The sequence below is a fragment of the Ranitomeya variabilis genome, chromosome 2 (assembly GCF_051348905.1).
Source record: "Ranitomeya variabilis isolate aRanVar5 chromosome 2, aRanVar5.hap1, whole genome shotgun sequence".
Taxonomy (NCBI): Eukaryota; Metazoa; Chordata; class Amphibia; order Anura; family Dendrobatidae; genus Ranitomeya; species Ranitomeya variabilis.
The window spans coordinates 995,234,059-995,256,999 of NC_135233.1; the positions used below are offsets into that span (position 1 = coordinate 995,234,059).

Consider the following 22,941-nt stretch of genomic DNA (forward strand, 5'->3'; position numbering starts at 1 on the left):
AAATGAGTGTATGTGTGTGTGTGTATGTGTGTGTATCAGCCACACCCACTCCACTTAGCCCCAACCAATCACTAAGCATCTTTCATTTCACCAGAGCTGTTTAAAAGAAGCTGAGCTGTGATTGGTTGCTATGAGTTTTCCTTGTGGACAGTTGTGGCAACTGAGACCTAATATTCTTATCATTTCTATGGTGTTATCGACCTTCTGTAAAGCTGGAAATAACACAATTTATTACTGTGCTGACACAGATCACCCTCTGCCACAGATTGCAGGGGGAGCCCAGAATCAGGAACTTCTCTTTGTCTGGCATGAAGCATCTCACTAACTTCAAACTTCAAACACTGATTAAAAAAAGAAGCACAAGATGAATTTCTCCAACCCAGCTATCATTTTAGCTATCGCTGTAACAGCGCCAACCTGACAGTGTTGGCTCTGCCGGGATGATGTGGAATATTAGGAGTAGTAATCCAGTGGCTCTGATGGGATGATATGGAATATTAAAGGTAGTAATTCGGTGTCTCTGACAAGATGATGTGGAATATTAGGGGTAGTAACCCAATGGCTGACTGGATGATGTGGAATATTAGGAGTAGTCATCTGGTAGCTCTGACAGGATGACGTGAGATATTAGTGGTAGTAGTCCAGTGGCTTTGGCTGACGTGATGATGTGGGATATTAGGGGTAGTAATCTGGTGGCTCTGGCTGATGGAATGATTGGGATATTAGGGGTAGTAGTCTGGTGTCTGACTGGATGACGTGGAATATTAGGGGTAGTAATCTGGTAGTTCTGACAGGATGATGTGAGATATTAGTGGTAGTAGTCCGGTGGCTCTGGCTGACGGGATCATGTGGGATATTAGGGGTAGTAATTTGGTGGCTCTGGCTGATGGAATGATTTGGATATTAGGGGTAGTAGTCCGGTGGCTCTGGCTGATGGGATGATGTGGGATATTAGAGGTAGTAATCCGGTGGCTCTGACGGGATGATGTGGGATATTAGGGGTAGTAGTCCAGTGGCTGACGGGATTATGTGGAATATTAGGAGTAGTAATCCGATGGCTCTGATGGGATGATGTGGAATTTTAGGGGTAGTAATCCGGTGGCTGACTGGATGATGTGGAATATTAGGGGTAGTAGTCCGGTGGCTTTGGCTGATGGGGTGATGTGGGATATTAGTGATACCACGTAACTAAAAATCACCAGGCGCTAAACACATATGTCCAGAACAGCGGCAGGCAAACCAGTCACTGGGGTGTATGTAACTGATAGAAACACAATATATATATAAAAGGTTGCCGCGCTGAACGGCACTTACAGCATGGAATCACGTCCTGTATAAACAAATAGCCACTTTGCTTGCGATGTCCTCCTTCCCGGTAAAAAAGTCCTTAGCAATGGGAGCGTCCTCCCTGAAGATGCAGTCCCCCAGAACAGAAACTCGCCGCCGTGTCAGCGCTGGCCACGGCCGATGGCGCCGCTGACAGCGTAGCGAGGTGAGCGGGGGGCGTGGTAGGCTGGTGACGTCACCTGTCCGCAACTGACGGACGTGTGCAGGGGCCAATCCCGACGCGTTTCGAGGCGCCAGACCTTGAGAAAGAGGGACGTTACCCTCGAAACGCGTCGGGATTGGCCCCTGCACACGTCCGTCAGTTGCGGACAGGTGACGTCACCAGCCTACCACGCCCCCCGCTCACCTCGCTACGCTGTCGGCGGCGCCATCGGCCGTGGCCAGCGCTGACACACGGCGGCAAGTTTCTGTTCTGGGGGACTGCATCTTCAGGGAGGACGCTCCCATTGCTAAGGACTTTTTTACCGGGAAGGAGGACATCGCAAGCAAAGTGGCTATTTGTTTATACAGGACGTGATTCCATGCTGTAAGTGCCGTTCAGCGCGGCAACCTTTTATATATATATTGGATATTAGTGATAGTAGTCCGTTGGCTCTGGCTGACGGGATGATGTGGGATATTAGGGGTAGTAATCCGGTGGCTCTGGCTGACGGGATGATGTGGGAAATCTGTTCATTTTTGCACTGGAAGGAAAAACCAAAAATGTTGTTTACTAAAAGGCTCTTGAATAAAATACTATCAATATTTGGGTAATCATTTAGCTAATTTGTGTTGCAAGTCTGCAGTGTTGAATATATGATGTGAAATGTTTTTATGTGCAATATAATCATTATAATTTGTTATAACTAACCACAGTTTGTTACTATGCCTGGATAAGCCGGGCCCTTCTGCTAGTGAAGTATAAAATTAAAAGCACTTACTTCATTTGATGATGAGAAGACCTAATTGCGGTGCAGACCTGGTGCCTCTACACATGTCTCACCCTTGATTGCAATGGGTATGTGTTGTACCCGTGAAAAAAAATGTATAGAACATGTACGTGCAACATGGATGTGTGAATGATGCCTTAAGATGTTAGAGTATTATGTGTTTTTTTATAATTTTGTCCAACATGTATAGCTGAGGGTATGTGCACACGTTGCGGACTTGCCTGTGGCTAATCCGCTGCGGATTCGCAGCAGTTTTCCATCAGGTTTGCAATACCATGTAAACCTATGGAAAACAAAATCCGCTGTGCCCATGGTGTGGAAAATACAGCGCGGAAACGCTGCATTGTATTTTCCGCAGCAAGTCAATTCTTTGTGCGGATTTCGCAGCATTTTACGTACACCTGCTCCTTAATAGGAATCTGCAGGTGTAAAAACGCAGGTGAAATCCGTGGTAAATCCGCGGGTAATCCGCAGGTAAAACGCAGTGCATTTTTCAAAAACAGTGCGGAAAAATCCGCACACGAATCCGCAACGTGTGGACATAGCCTGAGACTTTGCAAATGACTTTATTTGGGTATTTGTCTTCATTTCTGTAAAACAATTGCATGTCAGTGGTTTATAAACCCCATGTTTTCCCCCAGATTATTTGTCTGCCTTTAGCTGCTTTACTATCAGAGCATTCTCATTTGGAGTACAGATGATGGTAGTGATGATCAGCTGTTTCTAGTGATGAGCAAATGTGCTGGGATAAGGAGTTATACGAGCATGCTCGGGTGCTAACCGAGTGTCTTTGAAAAATATGTTTGAGTTCCCGCGGCTGTTCAACAGCCACAACATATGCAGTGATTACCAGTTTGTTAGCCGCGAGACATGCAGCCGCGGTGACTCGAAGATATTTTTTGAGCACGCTGAAGACACTTGGTTAGCACCGGAGCATGTTCGCTCATCACCAGCTGTCTCCTCATCTGAATGTTGTGCTTATCAGAACAATCTCATTCAGCTGCTTATGCCCTTAGGCCGGTTTCACATTTGCGGTTGAGTCCGCAGCGTTTCTTCCGCAATAATCCGCATGCGTTGTGTATTCCTATATTTAACATTAGGGACGCATGTGTCTGCGTTTGATTGCGTTTTGCCACGTTTGATGACGCATGCGTCGTTTCGTCATCTGCGGTTTGGCACGGTAAACGCTACATGTAGTAATTTTAGAGGCGTCAGTTTGCCGCCTAGAAGTGTATGCGGTTGTTAGCGGAAGAAATGCGGCAAAAAAACACATTGCTGTCTATATGAACGCATGCGGCTGCAAGCACATGCGTTTGCTTCCATTCGTGAACGCATGCGTTGCACCAGAGAAAAACATGTCTAGACACTGATTAGCCGCCCCCTACATACAAGGTGATAAAGGGAGGGAGTGGACAGTTGCACGTCACTACTCAGCAGACAGAGAAGCAGAGGAGACAGACAAAAGCACCTTGGAGGAAACTAGACTCTGAACAATGTGAGTATATCCTAGCCAATGCCTTTATTTTCTATTTTCTGTCTCTACATGTCCTAATTTCTGCCATTTCTTTCTTTCTGCATGCATCAGAATGTCTTCTTCTTCTTCTGATGAGGAGCAACGTCGTGGGCCTTCTCAAGGCGAACATGTCAGTGAAGTGAGTACTCACCTCCTCAGATTGGTAAGTATTCACTTTCACATCTACACATATGACATTTTTTTTTTCCTTTTTTTAGAGCACTTCTTCCACTGCGGCAGAGGGTGAGCAGGAGCAGCGGGCTCACGGTCGAGTGTCAAGGCGGCAGCGTGTAAGTATACCTGGCTGACTGTTTACTGTATCCTCACTTTAGTATTCTTGAATCTTCCTTTCTTTACTTTCCTCTTTACATTTTTCTTCTGGACTCCTTTTTTATCTTGACTTTCCTTATTCATGCCATTTCTCAGCCTCTGTTGTTCTTTCTTTTCCTTATGTTAATGTATACAACATTTAATGTCTTCATTTATGTTTTAGGTTCCAGAACGGGATGAGGACCTCATTGACAACGATATCCTCATCTCCCTGGTCCATGATCGAGTCCGGTTGAGGGACACTGTTATGGACCTGGTGGTTAGGTGCACCAGGAATGACCTGATAGTTAAACACGGAATCGGGACGAGCTCTGGGGAAATGGGAACTCTGCTGACCGCAAACCCTACTCCTATCAACACAACTAGAAATAGCCGTGGAGCGTGCCTGACTCTGCCTAGACGCCTCTTCACAGCCTAAGAGCTAACTACCCCTAAAGAAAGGAAACAAAACCTCACTTGCCTCAGAGAAATTTCCCCAAAGGTAAAAGCAGCCCCCCACAAGTATTGACTGTGAGTTAAGAGGAAATCACAAACACAGGATGAAATAGGCTTTAGCAAAGAGAGGCCAGTCTAACTAAACAGATTGAGGATAGAAAAGGGATCTTTGCGGTCAACACAACAAACTACAAAAACCACGCAGAGTGTGCAAAAAATACCCCCGCACCAACTCACGGTGCGGTGGTGCCACTCTGCACCCCCAGAGCTTCCAGCTAGCTAGGCAGTTTCATGATAGCAAGCTGGACTAGAACTTAGCAAGAAAAACCATAAGTAACAAATGAACAAGCCGGAACTTAGCTTTTGCTGGAGTAGACAGGTCCTCAGAAAGATCCAGGAGAGATCTGAACCAGTACTAGAACATTGAAAGCTGGCATGGAGTAACGATCTGAGTGGAGTTAAATAGACAATCCTAGCCTAGCCCTAAACGAGGGCAGCTGGGGAAGGAATCTCAGAACCAGCAGCTCCCCTCACAGCCACCAGAGGGAGTCCAAGGACAGAACTCACCGAAGTACCATTCATGACCACAGGAGGGAGTTCGAGAACGGAATTCACAACAGGACACCCGGGTTCCACAGCACTCGGACAACGTGACGATCCGGCGCCTATGGAATGAGGTGGCCAAAGCGATGTGGGATGGCTGGGACAACGCCCCGACTCGGGTCCGAACTGCATTTTGTAAGTATTGCAATGCAGTGTGAAGCAGCAGAGACCTTGGCCGTGCTCACACAACTGTGTGTGATGAAAGAAACTCTCAGGAGTTTCTCTCATCACACACAGTTGTGTGAGCATGGCCAAAAGTACATTGTCTAACCATTATGTTTTGTTTTTTCAACAGTGCTCAAAGTCAAAACACGTTGGCGTTCGATGAAGGACCGCTTCAACAAGGACCTGCGTCAAGAGAGCCATGTTCCCAGTGGTTCTGGAGCAAGGATCCGAAAGTATAAATACCATCGCATTCTGGCATTTTTAAGACCGGTCCTTGCCAGAGAATGTAAGTATTTCTCCTGTGCATTAGGTTGTGTTGTATTTCCATAATCTGTGTGTTTCTATTGAACAGGAGTTGGCGTTTATTCAGTTTTTGGAATTAATTTTTTTTCCTTTGTTCACAGCACATGGAGCAGCACTGTTGACCCAGGTTCTGGAGCGGTCCTTCATCAGACAACCACGGACCCGTCCCAGCCATCCAGCAGCGCTGCAGCAAATGGGCCTGCCACTCTAACTGGAGACCAGGAAGCTGGTCCATCAGGTGTTCCCCTTTCCCAGTCCTCTGCCTCTGCCCCCTTTTTTTTGGGCTCCTCCCGGCAGCGGCAGAGGGCATCGGACAGGTCACTCATGCCCAAATTTTTGCACTTGAGCTCGGTTTTTCACGATGGACTCAAGGCTTTGAGTGACCGACTGGATACTGCCATTAGCCATATGAATACACATATCCAGGAGGTCACCAAAAGCCTTGATGAAGTAAAAGCCGACCTCCAGAGGCCAGCACATCATTTTTTAAATCAAATTGAACAGGGCATGTCGGAACAACTTACTCCTGATCTCCAGCTTTGTGTCATGCAGGCCTGCAATGCTGCTTATGTGCAGGCTATGCAGCAGAGTTGGTATTTTCAGCAGACAGTGGCGGCATATCCACCTGTGCCAACACTGTCACGATTGACCTCAATGCCGACCTCTGCTGCATACCACTGCACGGCCACCTCCATTCTTAGCACTGCCGGACCCCACTACAGCACCACCACCATGCCGAGTGCTGTAGGACAGCCCACAGCCACCACCATGACAACCGCTGCTTCTGCTTGGACCTCCTCCACTGACTCCACGATGCAGCAGCAGGACCCTGGCATGGCCTTCCGCTCCACCACCACCACGATGCAGCAGGACCCAGGCATGGCCTTCCGCTCTACGAGCACAATGGACCCTGGCATGGCCTTCCGCTCTACGAGCACTATGGACCCTGGCATGGCCTTCCGCTCTACGAGCACTATGGACTCTGGCATGGCTGCACGCTCTACGAGCACTATGGACCCTGGCATGGCCTTCCGCTCTACGAGCACTATGGACTCTGGCATGGCTGCACGCTCTATGAGCACTATGGACTCTGGCATGGCTGCACGCTCTACGAGCACAGTGCAGCCGGACCCTGACAGGTCACCCACCACGACCATGCCACGACAAATGAGCACACCGAGGCTTCCTAGAACATGTCGATCCCAGAAAGGGAAAAAAAATAAAAAATGCGTACTATCAGTATTCCTCCTCCCTCACCTCCCAGTGTGTCTGTAATGTCAGGTTTGTCTCACCCTTCCAGTGCATCTCAGGCCTCTCATGTGTCTAGCCCCTTCCCTGAACTACCAGACCCCACTAGTTTAATTGCCCTTTCTCCTGCCACCCCTGCGTCGTCCACACTTAGCCAGGCCTCACAGCTTTACACCCCCCATTTCCATCACTCTACCCCAAGCAGGTGCAGTTAAATAAAAATTTTGTTTGTAAGCAAATAAATACTATTGTTTTTTGCCCCCAATTATGTGTGGTTAATTGTGTATTTCGCTGCCGGCAACACACACCGTGCGCCAAATAAAACACTACGCCGCACACTTAATTTTTTGTCCACATCATAGCTCCAGTAGTTATCAAGTACAACACTTTGTGTGTCTTTAGTATAGAGATATGAGGTGGACCAAAAAAGTTATACTTGTATTTTCTCCATAATCTCTTCATTCTGCTTAGTCTGTGACTAGTGTTGCGACTGAAGAGAAAATGGTGGCAATACAATGCAGAACTATACTCAACAGGTCATGTGTCCAAAAACTCATTAGTTAGGACACCTGACCCGGTGAGTAGAGAAGTGCATTGCATAACCTCCTTTTTCTCTTCTGTGTACGTAATCTATTTCACACAAAGTGAAGGGACGATGGCGGTCATACAAGGCATATCTATGCTCACCTGGACATGTGTCAGAAATAGTGAATTCATGAGGCTGTTATATGTGCATCATGAATTCATTATTTCTGACACCTGACTTGATGAGTATAGATCTGTTTTGTAGACAGCCATTGTCTCTTCAGTCTGCGTCCAATGGATACTGCAGAACAGAATCAGGACTAGTGTTGAGCATTCCGATACCGCAAGTATCGGGTATCGGCCAATACTTGCGGTATCGGAATTCCGATACCGAGTTCCGATACTTTTGTGATATCGGAAATCGGAATCGGATCCATATTCATGTAAAAAAAAAAGAATTAAAATAAAAAATATGGATATACTCACCTCTCCAGCGGCCCCTGGACCTTACCGCTGTAACCGGCAGCCTCCGTTCCTAAGAATGAGCGCGTGAAGGACCTGCGATGACGTCGCGGCTTGTGACTGGTCGCGTGAGCGGTCACGCGACCAATCAGAAGCCGCGACGTCATCAAAGGCCCTTCACGCGCTCATTCTTAGGAACGGAGGCTGCCGGTTACAGCGGTAAGGTCCAGGGGCCGCCGGAGAGGTGAGTATATCCATATTTTTTATTTTAATTCTTTATTTTTTACATGAATATGGATCCCAGGGCCTGAAGGAGAGTTTCCTCTCCTTCAGACCCTGGGAACCATCCAGGATACCTTCCGATACTTGAGTCCCATTGACTTGTATTGGTATCGGGTATCGGTATCGGCGATATCCGATATTTTTCGGGTATAAATAGACTAGAATCCCAAAGGTACACTCTACTGTTCTTCGGGCCCTCGTCAGTCTGTAGTTAAAGATCCTTTTAGTGTGGTTCAAGTCCCGACTTGAATATGGCTTCAGTAGGTTTTCACACATCTGAAAGGCCTCATCCTCAACCATAACAAATGGCATCGGTGGACCTTGAGTGTTGGGGAGATGTCGTGGCCGTGGAAAATTAAAATGTTTGCCATACACACGGCGGCCCATATCCAAGTTCTTAAAAGTCTGGGAATCGTTGCCACGGCCAAAAGATCCAATGTCCACGGCGATGAAGCGACAGTCCGCATCGGCTATTGCCATGAGCACAACAGAAAAATATTTTTTATAATTGAAGTACTCCGATCCTGTTCTGGCTGGTTTGATAATGCAGATGTGCTTTCCATCCACCACTCTGAAACAGTGGGGGAATCACACACACTCCAGAATTTTTCAGCAATTGCCATCCACATGTCCACGGTGGATAGGGGTATAAACTTATCCCGGAGTACATTCCACAAAGCCCGACAGGTGTCCGCAACTATTCCAGACAGGGTGGAAATTCCAAGCCGGTATTGGAAGTGGAGGGATGATAAACTCTCTCCGGTTGCCAGAAATCTGGATGAAAAAAAAAATAAAAAAATTACAATCAATTCTATTTATTGTGTTGTTATGCTAAAGACATAAAGGAAAATAGAAAAAAAATACATGTCAGAACACCCAAAATTAGCACTGGCATTTGTTTAGATTTGTTACATACTTTAATGTAACCAGCAGACGTTCCTCTGGTGGAATCGCTCTACGGAGCTGGTTGTCCAGTCTCCGGATGTCTCCTTGGACACGAGCAAGCAAATCCCGGAAAGAGTCCTGCGACATCCTTGTATATTCCGGGAATTTGTCCGGGTTGGCATTAAGCTCGGCATAGAGCGTGTGATAGGCTCCACGGCTCTCACGTAGTTCGATAATGGGGTGTCTCCAAAAATGCCTACGCCGTCTCCTTCTCCATCTTTCGCAATTTCTGTCTTGCTCCCAAGCAAACGCACAGGCTAGAAACAGCTTGATGTTTAAATCCAGGTTGAAATGAAAGCTCTCCATGCAAGATCCATCATGACACAGGATACAGTAGCACACTGTTAAGATTTCAGCAGTCCTATGGTCTATATATAGAGATCCCATAATACACGCCCTCTGTAGTCACATTGGCGGTGTCTGGTTATCTAGATTTTTCTCTTGTAAAATTTTTCACCATGTGCAACAAAAACTCAAATGCAGCGCCCCAGAGTCCTGGTCATTGCAGTGATGTCACTCTGCCACTAAGGGGAGTGATGTTACGTCTGATTGCACTAAAGGAGTTCACCTGACCAGGTATCACACACAAACTACACTTCACACTCCGGCGACCAGGGGGAGTGGTTCTATCTAGTAGGCCACTCCTCACGCTCTGGTAAAACTGGGGGTTGGACAGGAAGTGAGACAGAAAAGCAGCCCGGGAGAGTTCGGGAGAGGACCTGTCAGGGGTGGGATCCTGACAGCGGCCTAGCGAAAAGGACAGATCGTTACGGAGCCGTGCTTGAGTGATATAGCGGCAGGCTTCTTAGAAAGGACACGAAGCGAGGTTTATTGTGGAGAAGTGAGAAGCGAGATCACAGTACAAAGGAGAATAGAACCAGTAGGAGTCGTGCCTTAAGATCGTGGCAACATCCTACTGAGGCGCATAGCTGGTGGCCGGGGCACCGAGGAAGTAACAGACTCTACGCATTACTTCGAACTACGGCAGGACAGTTAACTTCAGGTTGGTTGTCTCACCCTTTTACACCTAACGAAGACAACGGAGGCAATTGTGGGAGAGGGGTGTCTCTAGGGTCCCAGAATAACTCCAGGCCTACCCCGTCATAAGGGTGCGTCCTAGCCATATCATCTGGGGGACGGAGAGAGAAAGAACATCAGACACAGACACAACAGTTGTGAGGACTATCCCGTGGTGCTCAGCAGGGAGGTACTACAACACACAGGTGCTAGAAGGTAGGCACTGATTTCCACCTGCAAAGGGAACTCTGGATGTGTCTTCGGACCGGCCGGTCTCAGCCAGCCCTGTTAGCAGTGCTCTGGATTGCGGATCCTGAAGCCTTCAGTAAAGAGGTAAAGAGACTGCAACCCTGTGTCCTCGTTATTCATCGCGCCTTGCACCACGCACCACCATCACACCTTTCATTGGACACCCCTTAGCAGGGTCACGGACCGGGTCTAGCCACCGTGACAACCCCAGGACCGAGACAGAGAGGCCCGGTACCGAGTACCCCGCGGCCCTGCGTCTGGGGGTGCTCCACAAACGTATGACATAACGCATGCAAAAGCGTTCCCGCATGCGTCTAAAAAACGCTGCGTTTGTTTCTATGCGTTTTTTTCCTGCACTTGCGGATGCGAATTTAACGCTGCAGATTCTAATGCAAATGTGAAACTATAGTGAGACCCAGCTGCTGACCCGTTCACTGCCAATCATCTGTACTCCAAATGAGTACGTTCTCATATCAATGTACCTAAAGGCAGGAAAATAGTCTGGGGAAAAGCAGGGTTGTGGAAAACACTTAACATTATTTTTTTTTTACAGGAATGATGAGAAATCTCCCTAATTAAGTAATATCTAAAGTTTCCTAAATTTCCATGCTGGACAATATTATTAAAAAAAAAAAAAGTTTAGTTTCTAGATAACTATATTGAAAATATTACAATTTCTATAATAGCTGCTATCCAGAATGTCTTGAATGGTAAATCTGCCTACTTATACTGTCTGTGATACATTTCCCTCTGTACAGGTCGATTAACCCTATCTCTCGTCTTCCGATTATTTTTCAAAGTATGGGACAATCTTTCCATTTATAAGTGGATGAATTTTTCGGGACTGCTCCACGTAAATCTCCGCTCTGTTACAAGCCATTTCCTATTGACCAGGACTGCAGAGCAAATAGTTGGATGAATATTCAAGTTAGGGGGAAAAAAATTAAGTTTTCCTACACAGTCGCCTGTTTATCCAAGGAAGGGAGGGTAGGAGGGAGCCGGTAAGAAGAGGACTCAATTCAAGAGAAGAAGCAACAGGTAAGCAGTGCAGGACGACCGAACCGCAGCAAGCCATCGATACAAGACAGGTAACGAGTTCTCAAGCATAGAAATACTGGGCTAGAAGAAAGCCGTCAGCATCACATATACTACAAATATACATTAGTTTTATCCTGTGATATCCATTACGTATATACATGACATCTGAGTAGGGCTTACACATAATCACACTTAAAAACTCTTGGGATTCATTACTTAAGGAACACAATTCATGGGAGTTAAAATCATACATTAGGGTTACCTGCAGTCCTATGTAAAACCATCATAGCACAGCAATGGGTGGAGTCAAGTCAAAGACGTGTTCAAATAAATAGTAAAGTACCTGGAATACATTATTTAGGTGTTTTCTTCTTGTTATTCCTATTTTCTTATACCAGACTTGTGTATTAATTATCACCCGGACGACACAATGAAGCTGCTTCTGATTGGGTTATATTTCACCTGTTTTCTTCTGGGGTCATTTCTTGGTGAGTACTTCCACCTTATTCTGAAGTTAGATTACTACTGGCTCTTTAATATTACACTTTTATTATCCCTCCGGTTAAGGATGTAAGGGATATTAAAAACAGTAGTGATATACTGTCGTCTATGTACGTCACTCTTTATTGACCAATACAATGCAATGCAAAAATGTTTATTGATCAGGAAATAAAATGTATAATCTACTTTGTACCTAAAATTGTGTCCCTTATTGGTTCTTAAAGGGGACCCATCACATCTCTTCACATATCTTCTTGGGTAATTCTTTGTATTCTTCATAATATAACAATTCTAAGGCATTTTATCTCAGATCTCTGCATTGTGCCGTTCCTCTGTTACACCTCCTAGAAATGTATAATAACTGTTTGTTAGGATTGCTTTCATCAAAGGGGCGTGTCACTACACAGTCCGCTCTGATTGGCCTCTGCCAGACTGTGCAAGGACACACCCCAAATTGGTAACATATAGATGTCAATTTATTCCTAAATTTTGAAGGGGAATAAGAGTATTATTTCTTGAATGGTGCACTCATCTGATAAAACAGACAAGTCAGGAAAGCCCACAGGTTCCCTTTAATTAGATTATTAACCAAATATTAAAATCAAGTAAAAAAAATAGTATCTAGACATCTAGGATATGATCTTTAAAATATACTGTAACTTCAAATTTTAGGTAAATGTTGAATGCCTTGTTGGTAAGAGCCACTCAGCGTGTCCCGGTCAGACTTTGTGTTACTAGGACCATGGTATGATCACAGTCCGGCTCCATAATTGCAGTCATGCAAGTTTTACTTTGAGGCGTTTTGGGGATAAAAAAAATACTTTTAAAGGCCAGGAAGGGATAAGGCAGCTAAGATGACTTGTCCAAAAGGCAGGTCCCTGGCGGCTCCTCCACGACCCGCATGCCTGACACCGTTTGTGGAGGAGAGGTCTGTCAATCAAGGGATGGGGAGGATCCTGCCTCTTGGACTCGTCATCCTAGATTCCTTTTTTTTGCCAGATTTTAAGTCTGTTATTCCTGAAATCCTGCAGCGTTTCAGAATAGAACATCCAAGGCTGCATGATTTGGACTGCACGAGTCACTTGTCAGAGTCCGTTTAAAAAACCCTAGTGAAATTATTTGCCCGCCGTTCTGCCTTTATATGTAGAATTATGTACTGACACAGTACAGCAAGGTAATGTTACATCTATAGGTTGTTATTTAGTACTAATCCAGGCTGGAATATGACATTACAACTGTAAATACTATGTGTAAATGGTCATGACTGTCAGATCCTTTACATCTCTCCTTACTAATATTGCCTTACTTGTATTCCTTATTTCTATAGATCTCCTTATTAAAGGGGTTCTCCACTACGGAGACGAGCCCTTCTCATTCTGTATGTTTGACTCCCGTAAAATAGCAACACTTATACACACCTCTATTGCCGGCGCCGTTACACTGGTGTCTGCACTGGCGCTCCCGAGGCTCACATGACATTGTTACGTCACGCGATCCTGGCAGCCAATCAGCAGTTGCCTCACTCTCCCCACCTTCAGTAAGATCAAATACATTCAGAGGAGAAGCTTTGCCATCTGCCAGATGTATGTGATTTATCCAAAGGTGGGCAGATTGATCTCAGGGCTCGTGTGTCGTAATGATTTTACACGATCCCCGGCAGAAACGGTGCTGACACCGCTGGAACGGCTCTGGCAACAGAGGTGGGCATAAGTGTTGATATTTTACAGAATACAAACATACGGATTAAGAAGGGGTTGTCTTAGTAGTGGATCAACCCTTTAATTTTGCTACAAGAATATTAAAGAGTATAACTGAGGCTCCCTGGGGCTGTTATTTAAAGGGGTTGGACAGGCATGGGACAATAGACTGCAGGCACTCTATGTGACTGCAGAATCGTGACAGTGTCATGATTCTCTGAATTCCCAATGTGAGCTTACATTCTTAGGACCCTGTGTATGCGATCTGTATGCTAGTGGGCACACGCCAATTAGTCTTGACCGGCTTCTCTCAATTCATGTCTACTTAGAGAAGCCAAATGTGTATAGTTAGCACATGACTGCAAGCATACAAATTGCATACCCAGGATCACATGTCCGCCTGAAATGCGCAGCAGGAATACCAGGGGATAGTGGCAGCGTGCGCACCGCACACGGTCATGATTCAGCAGCCTCACAACAATCACATAGAATGACTGCAGGCTTGGAGAACACCTTTAACTTTACACAGTGGGAATCCAAAACGTAAATGCAAACATAAAGTGAAGTAACCATATTGTGCAGAATGTTAAGTGTGAAAATAAACTTTACATGACTGTGCAGACTGGAAATAGCACATTCTACTATCGCCAAATAAAATAGCAAGAAACTGAAGCTCAGCTGGAGGTGCTCGCTCCGGCAACACATCCCTTGTATTCATCCTTTTTGGATGGTCAGAGGAAATTCTAATCTTTGCTCCTGACGAAGGATGTGACTTGGCAGGGGACGCTGACATGTCGGCTCCCATGTGGAGGGTGAGTGCCACGCAGTCAGAGGACACAGGGCCCTATTGTATGGCGCACAGTCCAGCGCAGTCAGGAATTCCTGCTGACATTAGGATTCCACTCACACTCCGTGTTGGATGAAAGTATCCATTGTCCGGTCGGCTCTCACATGCCATTCCCTTATTTATTTTCAGATGCCAGACCTGTACATGAGGAGGACGGTAAATACATTTTTCATTTTTACTTTGGAAACATTCTGATCAACTAACAACCAATACACAATGAGAATGTCATACACAGCAGCAGATGCATTTATAGGCAACCGTCCGTTCATAAAACCTTTGACTTGTCATAGCGTCATGTCTGATGTTTTTGATGAGACTCCCAAGGATTTCTAAAATGAAGGAGAAGAGCTTATCTGGGTGGTCTCTCCTCTAACACTGAATAAGTCCTGGAGGAGAGTGGTCCTCAGCTAAGAGCTTATAATCGGTGGGATTTCTCTACGACAGTGTGTTCTACCAGAGGGTCAATGGTTTTATGGAAAAAAAGCACATTTCAACACATTATGTACTAATGAATCTTGATAAATGACATGATACATTTCGAGGTATTCATGACACGGGGGTTCATCTATGGTGTTCTTTGTATCCTTGTGTCTCCCTTGCACATCCCATAACACATTTGGAGACATTTACTGAGCCAGAATTCTGGTAAAATTTACTTTAAAAAAATGGCACACATGCCTTATGTGTTTCAGACACTTTTTACACCTTATGAGTAGCTTTTAAAAAATGGAGCATTGCTACGTGGAATTGTAAAATGTGCCAAATTAATAATGTCACCTGCCGTTTGGCACAAATGATTGGTGTAAAGAAAACCAGCTAAAAGGTGGCATAAGGAACCAAATTTAAAGGGGTTGCCAAGTATAAATTGATAAGTCTGCAGTCACTCTGTGTGACTGGAAAAAGGAAGGAGATCCAGCTCAACGATATAGTGAAAAAAATCCGTAACTTTATTCACTTGAAATCATATAGGATGAAGGACGTAACATCAGCAAGCAATAAGAATAAAAACAAGATCCAAGATCAACGCGTTTCTGGTGACAAAGCACCCTTAGTCATGATACTTGGTATACGTCATGGCCCATACTTTTATACTGGTATCCGGCAAACACACCGGTATGACAATTGGTTGGCTTAATTATCCAGCAAAGTAGAGACACATGGGAATGAATACAAAACAGACATCATTGTAAAAGCAAGGCAAATATTCAAACTAGATGGAAAAGCAGAGATACAGAAAATACAAATATACAAAATCACATATAAAAGTTCAGGAAAATTACAAAAGGTGTAAAAATTTATAGAAATTTGAATATATACAATATATGGTGCAAATAATTTATATAGTTGTATGAATCTGGAATAATCCAATGTAAAAACTTGTTCACTAGAAAAAATTAATTAATTAATTGTCAAAAGAAAAAAGGAGAATGAAATTTAATTTAATTGAAGAAAAAATGAAAAATAATTAATAATATAGAAAATGTATTGAAGAATAATAATTTTGAACGAAAAAATAACGTTAATAATAATAATAATACATTGGATCATACCAGATTCTGACAAATACCTATGTCAGAAAGACAAATAATGGCAATATAATACTATATGCCATAATTCATAATGTATGAAAAGAGGCAACATAAGTTTATTCAGTACATTTACAATCATGAACATTTGTTGATTTAATTTAGTTTTGTCAGTTTAAATAGATAAGAGCAGAAATGTTCCAAGAAACTAACTAAAATTGAACACGAATGATTGCAGACAGCAATGTGCGCCTATTAAATTCAAAGATGTAATGTATAGAACCTCACAAAAAATGGAGCTATGAATTCCTTATGAGAATCATTTTTAAAAGAAAGGATATAATGCTTTTTTACTAGGCTTTTGCCAACATATAGGTATTAGGGTTATTTCCCTGTTACATTGGTTGTCATATTAGCAATTATATTGGTTGTATTCCTCAGTCAATTGTTTAATTTATTCTACTAACTTAGCAATATCATTAATAGGGTAGAATTTGCTCTTTCCCGATAGTAGAATGATATAACAAAATAGTCTACTATATTTACTTATGGCATCTTGCTTATTTGCCTTTCCTCTTCTCTCACCATCTGACCGTATCGGCATTATGATGGTGTCTGCATTTGCGTTCGAGCTTATCTTACATGTGTTAGCCTTTGATTTGTGAGAGGCTTGCCGTTGTTTATCTTGTTCCCTCACCCATATCCATTCACAAATTCATGAGTGTTGTAAACTTGGAATTGGAATACTATACGGCTTGAATTCTTGCTGTCCAGCCGTGTCGGCACTGTGGTGGTGTCTGTACTTGCGACCGAGCTTATCCTGTATATATTAGCCTCCGATTCGTGGGGGCTTGCTGTTGTTCATTTTGTTCCTCCATTCACATTTTACAGATGATTCTCATAAGGAATTCATAGCTCCATTTTTTGTGAGGTTCTATACATTACATCTTTGAATTTAATAGGCGCACATTGCTGTCTGCAATCATTCGTGTTCAATTTTAGTTAGTTTCTTGGAACATTTCTGCTCTTATCTATTTAAACTGACAAAACTAAATTAAATCAACAAATGTTCATGATTGTAAATGTACTGAATAAACTTATGTTGCCTCTTTTCATACATTATGAATTATGGCATATAGTATTATATTGCCATTATTTGTCTTTCTGACATAGGTATTTGTCAGAATCTGGTATGATCCAATGTATTATTATTATTATTATTAACGTTATTTTTTCGTTCAAAATTATTATTCTTCAATAAATTTTCTATATTATTAATTATTTTTCATTTTTTCTTCAATTAAATTAAATTTCATTCTCCTTTTTTCTTTTGACAATTAATTAATTAATTTTTTCTAGTGAACAAGTTTTTACATTGGATTATTCCAGATTCATACAACTATATAAATTATTTGCACCATATATTGTATATATTCAAATTTCTATAAATTTTTACACCTTTTATAATTTTCCTGAACTTTTATATGTGATTTTGTATATTTGTATTTTCTGTATCTCTGCTTTTCCATCTAGTTTGAATATTTGCCTTGCTTTTACAATGATGTCTGTTTTGTATTCATTCCCATGTGTCTCTACTTTGCTGGATAATTAAGCCAACCAATTGTCATACCGGTGTGTTTGCCGGATACCAGTATAAAAGTATGGGCCATGACGTATACCAAGTATCATGACTAAGGGTGCTTTGTCACCAGAAACGCGTTGATCTTGGATCTTGTTTTTATTCTTATTGCTTGCTGATGTTACGTCCTTCATCCTATATGATTTGAAGTGAATAAAGTTACGGATTTTTTTCACTATATCGTTGAGCTGGATCTCCTTCCTTTTTCCTGTTTGTTCACGCCCTGACACAGCGGTTCCGTGCTCCGAGTTTCCAGGAATGTCGATTGTGGTGAGCTGGACTTTCTTTTACTCTGTGTGACTACAGACTTATGAATCCCCCCAGAGCATGCGCTGTGAAGATTCGCCGGTTTCTGAGCCGGGACCGACAGGTACGTATGCGTTATACATACTCCCGGCCAGAGCCCGTCTACGAGGCGCGTTGCATTGAGCGAAGCCACGGCCACTGGATGTCTGTGTCACTAGATGGGGTGCGGCCTCGCTCAATACAAGTGTATGAAGTGAGGCTGGGTCCACTAGACGGGCTCTGGCCCGGAGTGTGCAAACTGCATGTACAGCTCAGAAACCGGTGAATCCTCACAGTGTGAGTGCTTTCGGGACTCATAAGTCTGCAGTCACACAGAGTGATTGCAGAGTTATCAATTTAGACCTGACAACTCCTTTAAAATACCTAGAAAAATGCTCAAATGTATTATAATTTCTGCAGAATCTTATTTTGTCTGTTTCAATCCTGTCTAAATTTCAGTCACTATTAAAAAAATTCCCTGGTGTTTCAGTTCAGCCTGCGGAAGACCTGACCCCAACCTCCAGGTTTTCCCTACAATCTGTGCGGCCCCGCAGACCTCTAGAATGAAGCTTTATACCTGTCCTGCTCTGTATGTTAATAAATTTGGCACATATTACTACCCCAGCGTACCCTTTGTCAAGACTGTCATACAAACTGCCAATCGTGATGAACTGATCCCTCTGTGTTATTATTCTATTTTGGACTTTCTTCCTGACAGATCTCTACTCGCGCGAGTCACATTAATTCAAGATTTAATGGAGTTAGCACTAATTCACTGTTCAAACCATTCACAAGCACTTTGTGCATCCTTGACAAGGTAAAGCCAGAGCTGTTAAACAAGTAAAACGGGTGGAGATAGATGGAAACCAAGTAGATGGGAATTTGCACTGAATTGCTCTGCCACGCCAAGGGTGCGCCAAGCGTCTTTGCTTGGTTTCAACAGTCATTTTGTGCTGAAATACAGGAATTTTGCTCCGGTTGCAAGATACAAAAGTTAACATTAATGACACTGACCTGAATAAATTTCAATTCTAACTGATGTTCTTTTTAGACCCATATTTAGAGGCTCCTGCTCACCCTTACTGGCCCTTCTCTACCTCGGATTTCTGGCAGTATGTCGAGCATTTCCGCACAATGGGGGCATATGAGAACATCAATGACCTAGCTCGCACTTTCTTTGCTCACTATCCTATTGGAGATACCCTGGGATACACAAGCCGTGACGACCATGAGCATTAGAAGCTGGTGCTTGGCGTAGCTGTACATAGTGAAGCCCTACAACTCTGAGAAATGAACGGAACCAAGATGTGCGACAACACCAACTCCAACTATGCCATCATGGTGACAAGAACTTCTCAGGCCAAAGGAAATCCCTGCATTATTCCTGTCTGTCAGAAGGGAAAAGAAGTCATAAGAAATATAGAAATATTTGCTGTAAACACAGGTCATCTACCTATGGTATAAGAGCTATAATCAATAAAAAATGGCTAAGATGTGATCGGATGTCACTTTGTGTTCCCAAATATTACATTACAATATTTCTAGATGACACATGGCATGGTCTGCGCCCCTGACCTTGTTGTCACACAGTGACACACAAGCTGAGACATACTCAATGACAAAGACACCATGTCTCAAGGTCTCCTTACATATTAGACTAATGTTGGACAAATCCACCAATATCAATAGGTTCAGAGGACAGTCTAACGTGTATGGGGGCACCGGCGGATCGATGGTCAGGGGAGAAGTTGATGGTGCATGTCTGATTTTGGACTGCCAATTGCATTGTTTTCTTGGAGATAGGCTGCCAGTCGATATTGTCAGTCGGCAGCTTTCTCATATATAACACAGGAGCAAACACTCCTGTATTTGGGAAAGTTGGCTGAGATGGATGTCGGTAGAATGATTGGTTGAAGCAGCGCATGCACAGGAAAAGTCCAAAGAGCGCCGACACATGCGCACTACAGTACTTTACTCTGCCCTCAACAGAGCGTAGAGAAGTATGTCTGAGCAGGAGCGCGATGTAGGACACTGTGTGGATGACGTAGGATGCATCATCCACACAAAACAGTGAACGAGGACAGTGATCGCAGGAAGAGAGGAGGTGCTGGATCAAGACCAGAGACGCCCATCAGACTTGACTGCCCTGTACGTGAGTATAATAAAGTTTATATAGTAAAAGCTTTTTTTCTTGTCTTACAGGCCTGATTGGGGGCAGATATACAGCATATTAGAATGCTGTATATGAGGGCTTACAGGTACAGGCCTTACCTCAGATGGGAAAAACCTAGTGACAGGTTCCCTTTAACCCCTTTCTGTCATTAGATGTACTATTCTGTCCATGTGGGGTGGGCCCTACTTCCCATGGATGGAATAGTACGTCATAGGCGATCGGCCGCGCTCACGGGGGGAGCGCGGCCGATCGCCGCCGGGTGTCAGCTGATTATCACAGCTGACATCCGGCACTATGTCCCAGGAGTGGTCACGGACTGATCCTGGCACATTAACCCCCGGCACACTGTGATCAAAGATGATCGCAGCGTTCCGGCGGCATAGGGAAGCATCGCGCAGGGACGGGGCTTCCGTGAGACCCTCGGAGAAACGTGATGTGATCGCGTTGCTCCGAGGGTCTCCTACCTCCTCCTCCCTGCAGGCCCCGGATCCAAAATGGCCGCGGGGGGGCCTTCCAGGTCCTGCAGGGAGGTGGTTTGCAAGCGCCTGCTCAGAGCAGGCGCCGGCAAGCTGTCTTCAGTGCCTGCCAGATCGCTGATCTGTCACTGTATCATGATGTCCCCCCTGGGGCAATGTTACAAAGTAAAAAAAAAATATTTACAAGTGTAAAAAAAAAAAAAATCCTAAATAAAGAAAACAAAAATATATATATATATTGTTCCAATAAATACATTTCTTTGTCTAAATAAAAAAAATAAATAAAAGTACACATATTTAGTATCGCCGCGTCTGTAACGACTCGACCTATAAAACTGTCCCACTAGTTAACTCCTTCAGTGATCACCGTAAGAAAAAAAAAAAACGAGGCAAAAAACAACGCTTTATTATCACACCGCCAAACAAAAAGTGAAATAACACGAGATCAAAATGACGGATATAAATATCCATGGTACCACTGAAAACGTTATCTTATCCCGCAAAAAACAAGCTGCCACACAGCATCATCAATGAAAAAATAAAAAAGTTATAGTCCTCAGAATAAAGCGATGCAAAAATAATTATTTTTTATATAAAATAGATTTTATTGTATAAAAGCGCCAAAACATAAAAAAATGATATGAGGTATCTCTGTAATCGTACTGACCCGAAGAATAAAACTGTTGTATCAATTTTATCAAACGTGGAACGGTATAAACGCCCCCCCAAAAGAAATTCACGAATTGCTGGTTTTTGTTCATTCTGCCTCACAAAAATTGGAATAAAAAGCGATCAAAAAATGTCACGTTCCTGAAAATGGTACCAATAAAAACGTCAACTCGTCCCACAAAAAACAAGACCTCACATGACTGTGTGGACCAAAATATGGAAAAATTATAGCTCTCAAAATGTGGAGATGCAAAAACTATTTTTTGCAATAAAAAGTATGTGACAGCTGCCAATCATAAAAATCCACTAAAAAAACAGTTATAAAAGTAAATTAACCCCCCCCCCTTCATCTCCCCCATAGTTAGGGAAAAAAAATAAAATTTTAAAAATGTATTTATTTCCATTTTCCCATTAGGGTTAGGGCTAAGGTTAGGGTTGGGGCTAAAGTCAGGGTTAGGGTTGGGGCTAAAGTTAGGGTTAGAGCTACAGTTAGGGTTGGGGCTACAGTAAGGGTCAGGGTTGGGGCTACAGTTAGGGTTAGGGCTCGGGCAACAGTTAGGGTCAGGGTTGGGGCAACAGTTAGGGTTAGGGTTGGGGCTACAGTTAAAGTTAGGGTTGGGGCTAAAGTTAGGGTTAGGTATGGGGCTAAAGTTAGGGTTAGGGCTAAAGTTAGGGTTGGGGTTTGGATTACATTTACGGTTGGGATTAGGGTTGAGATTAGGGTTAGGGGTGAGTCAGGGTTAGGGCTACAGTTAGGGTCGGGGCTACAGTTAGGGTTGGGGCTACAGTTAGGGTTAGGGTTGGGGCTACAGTTAGGGTTAGGGTTGGGGCTAAAGTTAGGGTTGGGGCTAAAGTAAGGGTTAGGGTTGGAGCTAAAGTTAGGATTGGGGCTAAAGTTAGGGTTGGGGCTACAGTTAGGATTAGGGTTGGGGCTAAGGTTAGGGCTGGAGCAAAAGTTAGGGTTGGGGTTTGGATTACATTTACGGTTGGGATTAGGGTTAGGGGTATATCAGGGTTAGGGGTGTGGTTAAAGTTATGGTTGGGATTAGGGCTAGGGGTGTGTTGGAGTTAGGGGTGTGGTTAGGGTTGGGATTAGGGTTAGGGGTGTGTTGGGCTTAGAGATGTAGTTGTGATTAGGGTTCGTGGCATGTTCAGGTTAGGGGTGTGGTTAGGGTTATAATTAGGGTTGGGATTAGGATTAGGGGTGTGTTTGGGTTAGGGTTTCAGTTAGAATTGGGGGTTTCCACTGTTTAGGCATATCAGGGTCTCTCCAAACGCGACATGGCATCTGATCTCAATTCCAGCCAATTCTGCGTTGAAAAAGTAAAACAGTGCTCATTCCCTTCCGAGCTCTCCCGTGCGCCAAAACAGGGGTTTACCCCAACATATGGGGTATCAGTGTACTCAGGACAAATTGTGCAACAACTTTTGGGGTCCAATTTTTTTGGTTACTCTTGGGAAAATAAAAATTTGGGGGGGCTAAAAAATCATTTTTGTGGGAAAAAAAATATTTTTTATTTTCATGGCTCTGCGTTATAAACTGCAGTGAAACACTTGGAGGTTCAAAGTTCTCACAACACATCTAGATAAGTTTCTTGGGGCGTCTAGTTTCCAATATGGGGTCACTTGTGGGGGGTTTCTACTGTTTAGGTACATCAGGGGCTCTGCAAACGCAATGTGATGCCTACAGACCATTCCATCTAAGTCTGCATTCCAAACGGTGCTCCTTCCCTTCCA

The 22,941-nt window shown here is 43.8% G+C and overlaps 1 protein-coding gene across 3 annotated transcripts; it reads left to right on the forward strand.

Annotated features, from left to right (window-relative positions):
• The first annotated feature begins 2,328 nt into the window (after positions 1-2,328).
• Positions 2,329-19,402, forward strand: OTOS (otospiralin). Of its 3 annotated transcripts, XM_077292995.1 has the most exons (5): positions 2,329-2,344; positions 11,154-11,391; positions 11,790-11,879; positions 14,566-14,592; positions 18,938-19,402. In XM_077292995.1, exons 3-5 carry the CDS (start codon positions 11,822-11,824, stop codon positions 19,123-19,125), a joined length of 273 nt encoding a protein of 90 aa, XP_077149110.1. In that variant the 5' UTR covers positions 2,329-2,344; positions 11,154-11,391; positions 11,790-11,821; the 3' UTR covers positions 19,126-19,402. The 3 variants fall into 3 exon arrangements, with proteins under 3 accessions (XP_077149110.1, XP_077149111.1, XP_077149109.1); XM_077292996.1 differs by lacking the exon at positions 2,329-2,344 and having other exon boundaries at positions 10,932-11,441; XM_077292994.1 differs by lacking the exon at positions 2,329-2,344 and having other exon boundaries at positions 10,935-11,391.
• Positions 19,403-22,941: the final 3,539 nt, after the last annotated feature.

What these genes read in the sequence shown, in the direction of transcription:
- OTOS (XM_077292995.1), top strand. Translation starts at nt 11,822, where the DNA reads ATGAAGCTGCTTCTGATTGGGTTATATTTCACCTGTTTTCTTCTGGGG. An exon ending in TCTTCTGGGGTCATTTCTTG is followed by an intron (nt 11,880 to 14,565) that starts GTGAGTACTTCC and finishes ATTTATTTTCAG; the next exon opens with ATGCCAGACCTGTACATGAG. An exon ending in ACCTGTACATGAGGAGGACG is followed by an intron (nt 14,593 to 18,937) that starts GTAAATACATTT and finishes TGTTCTTTTTAG; the next exon opens with ACCCATATTTAGAGGCTCCT.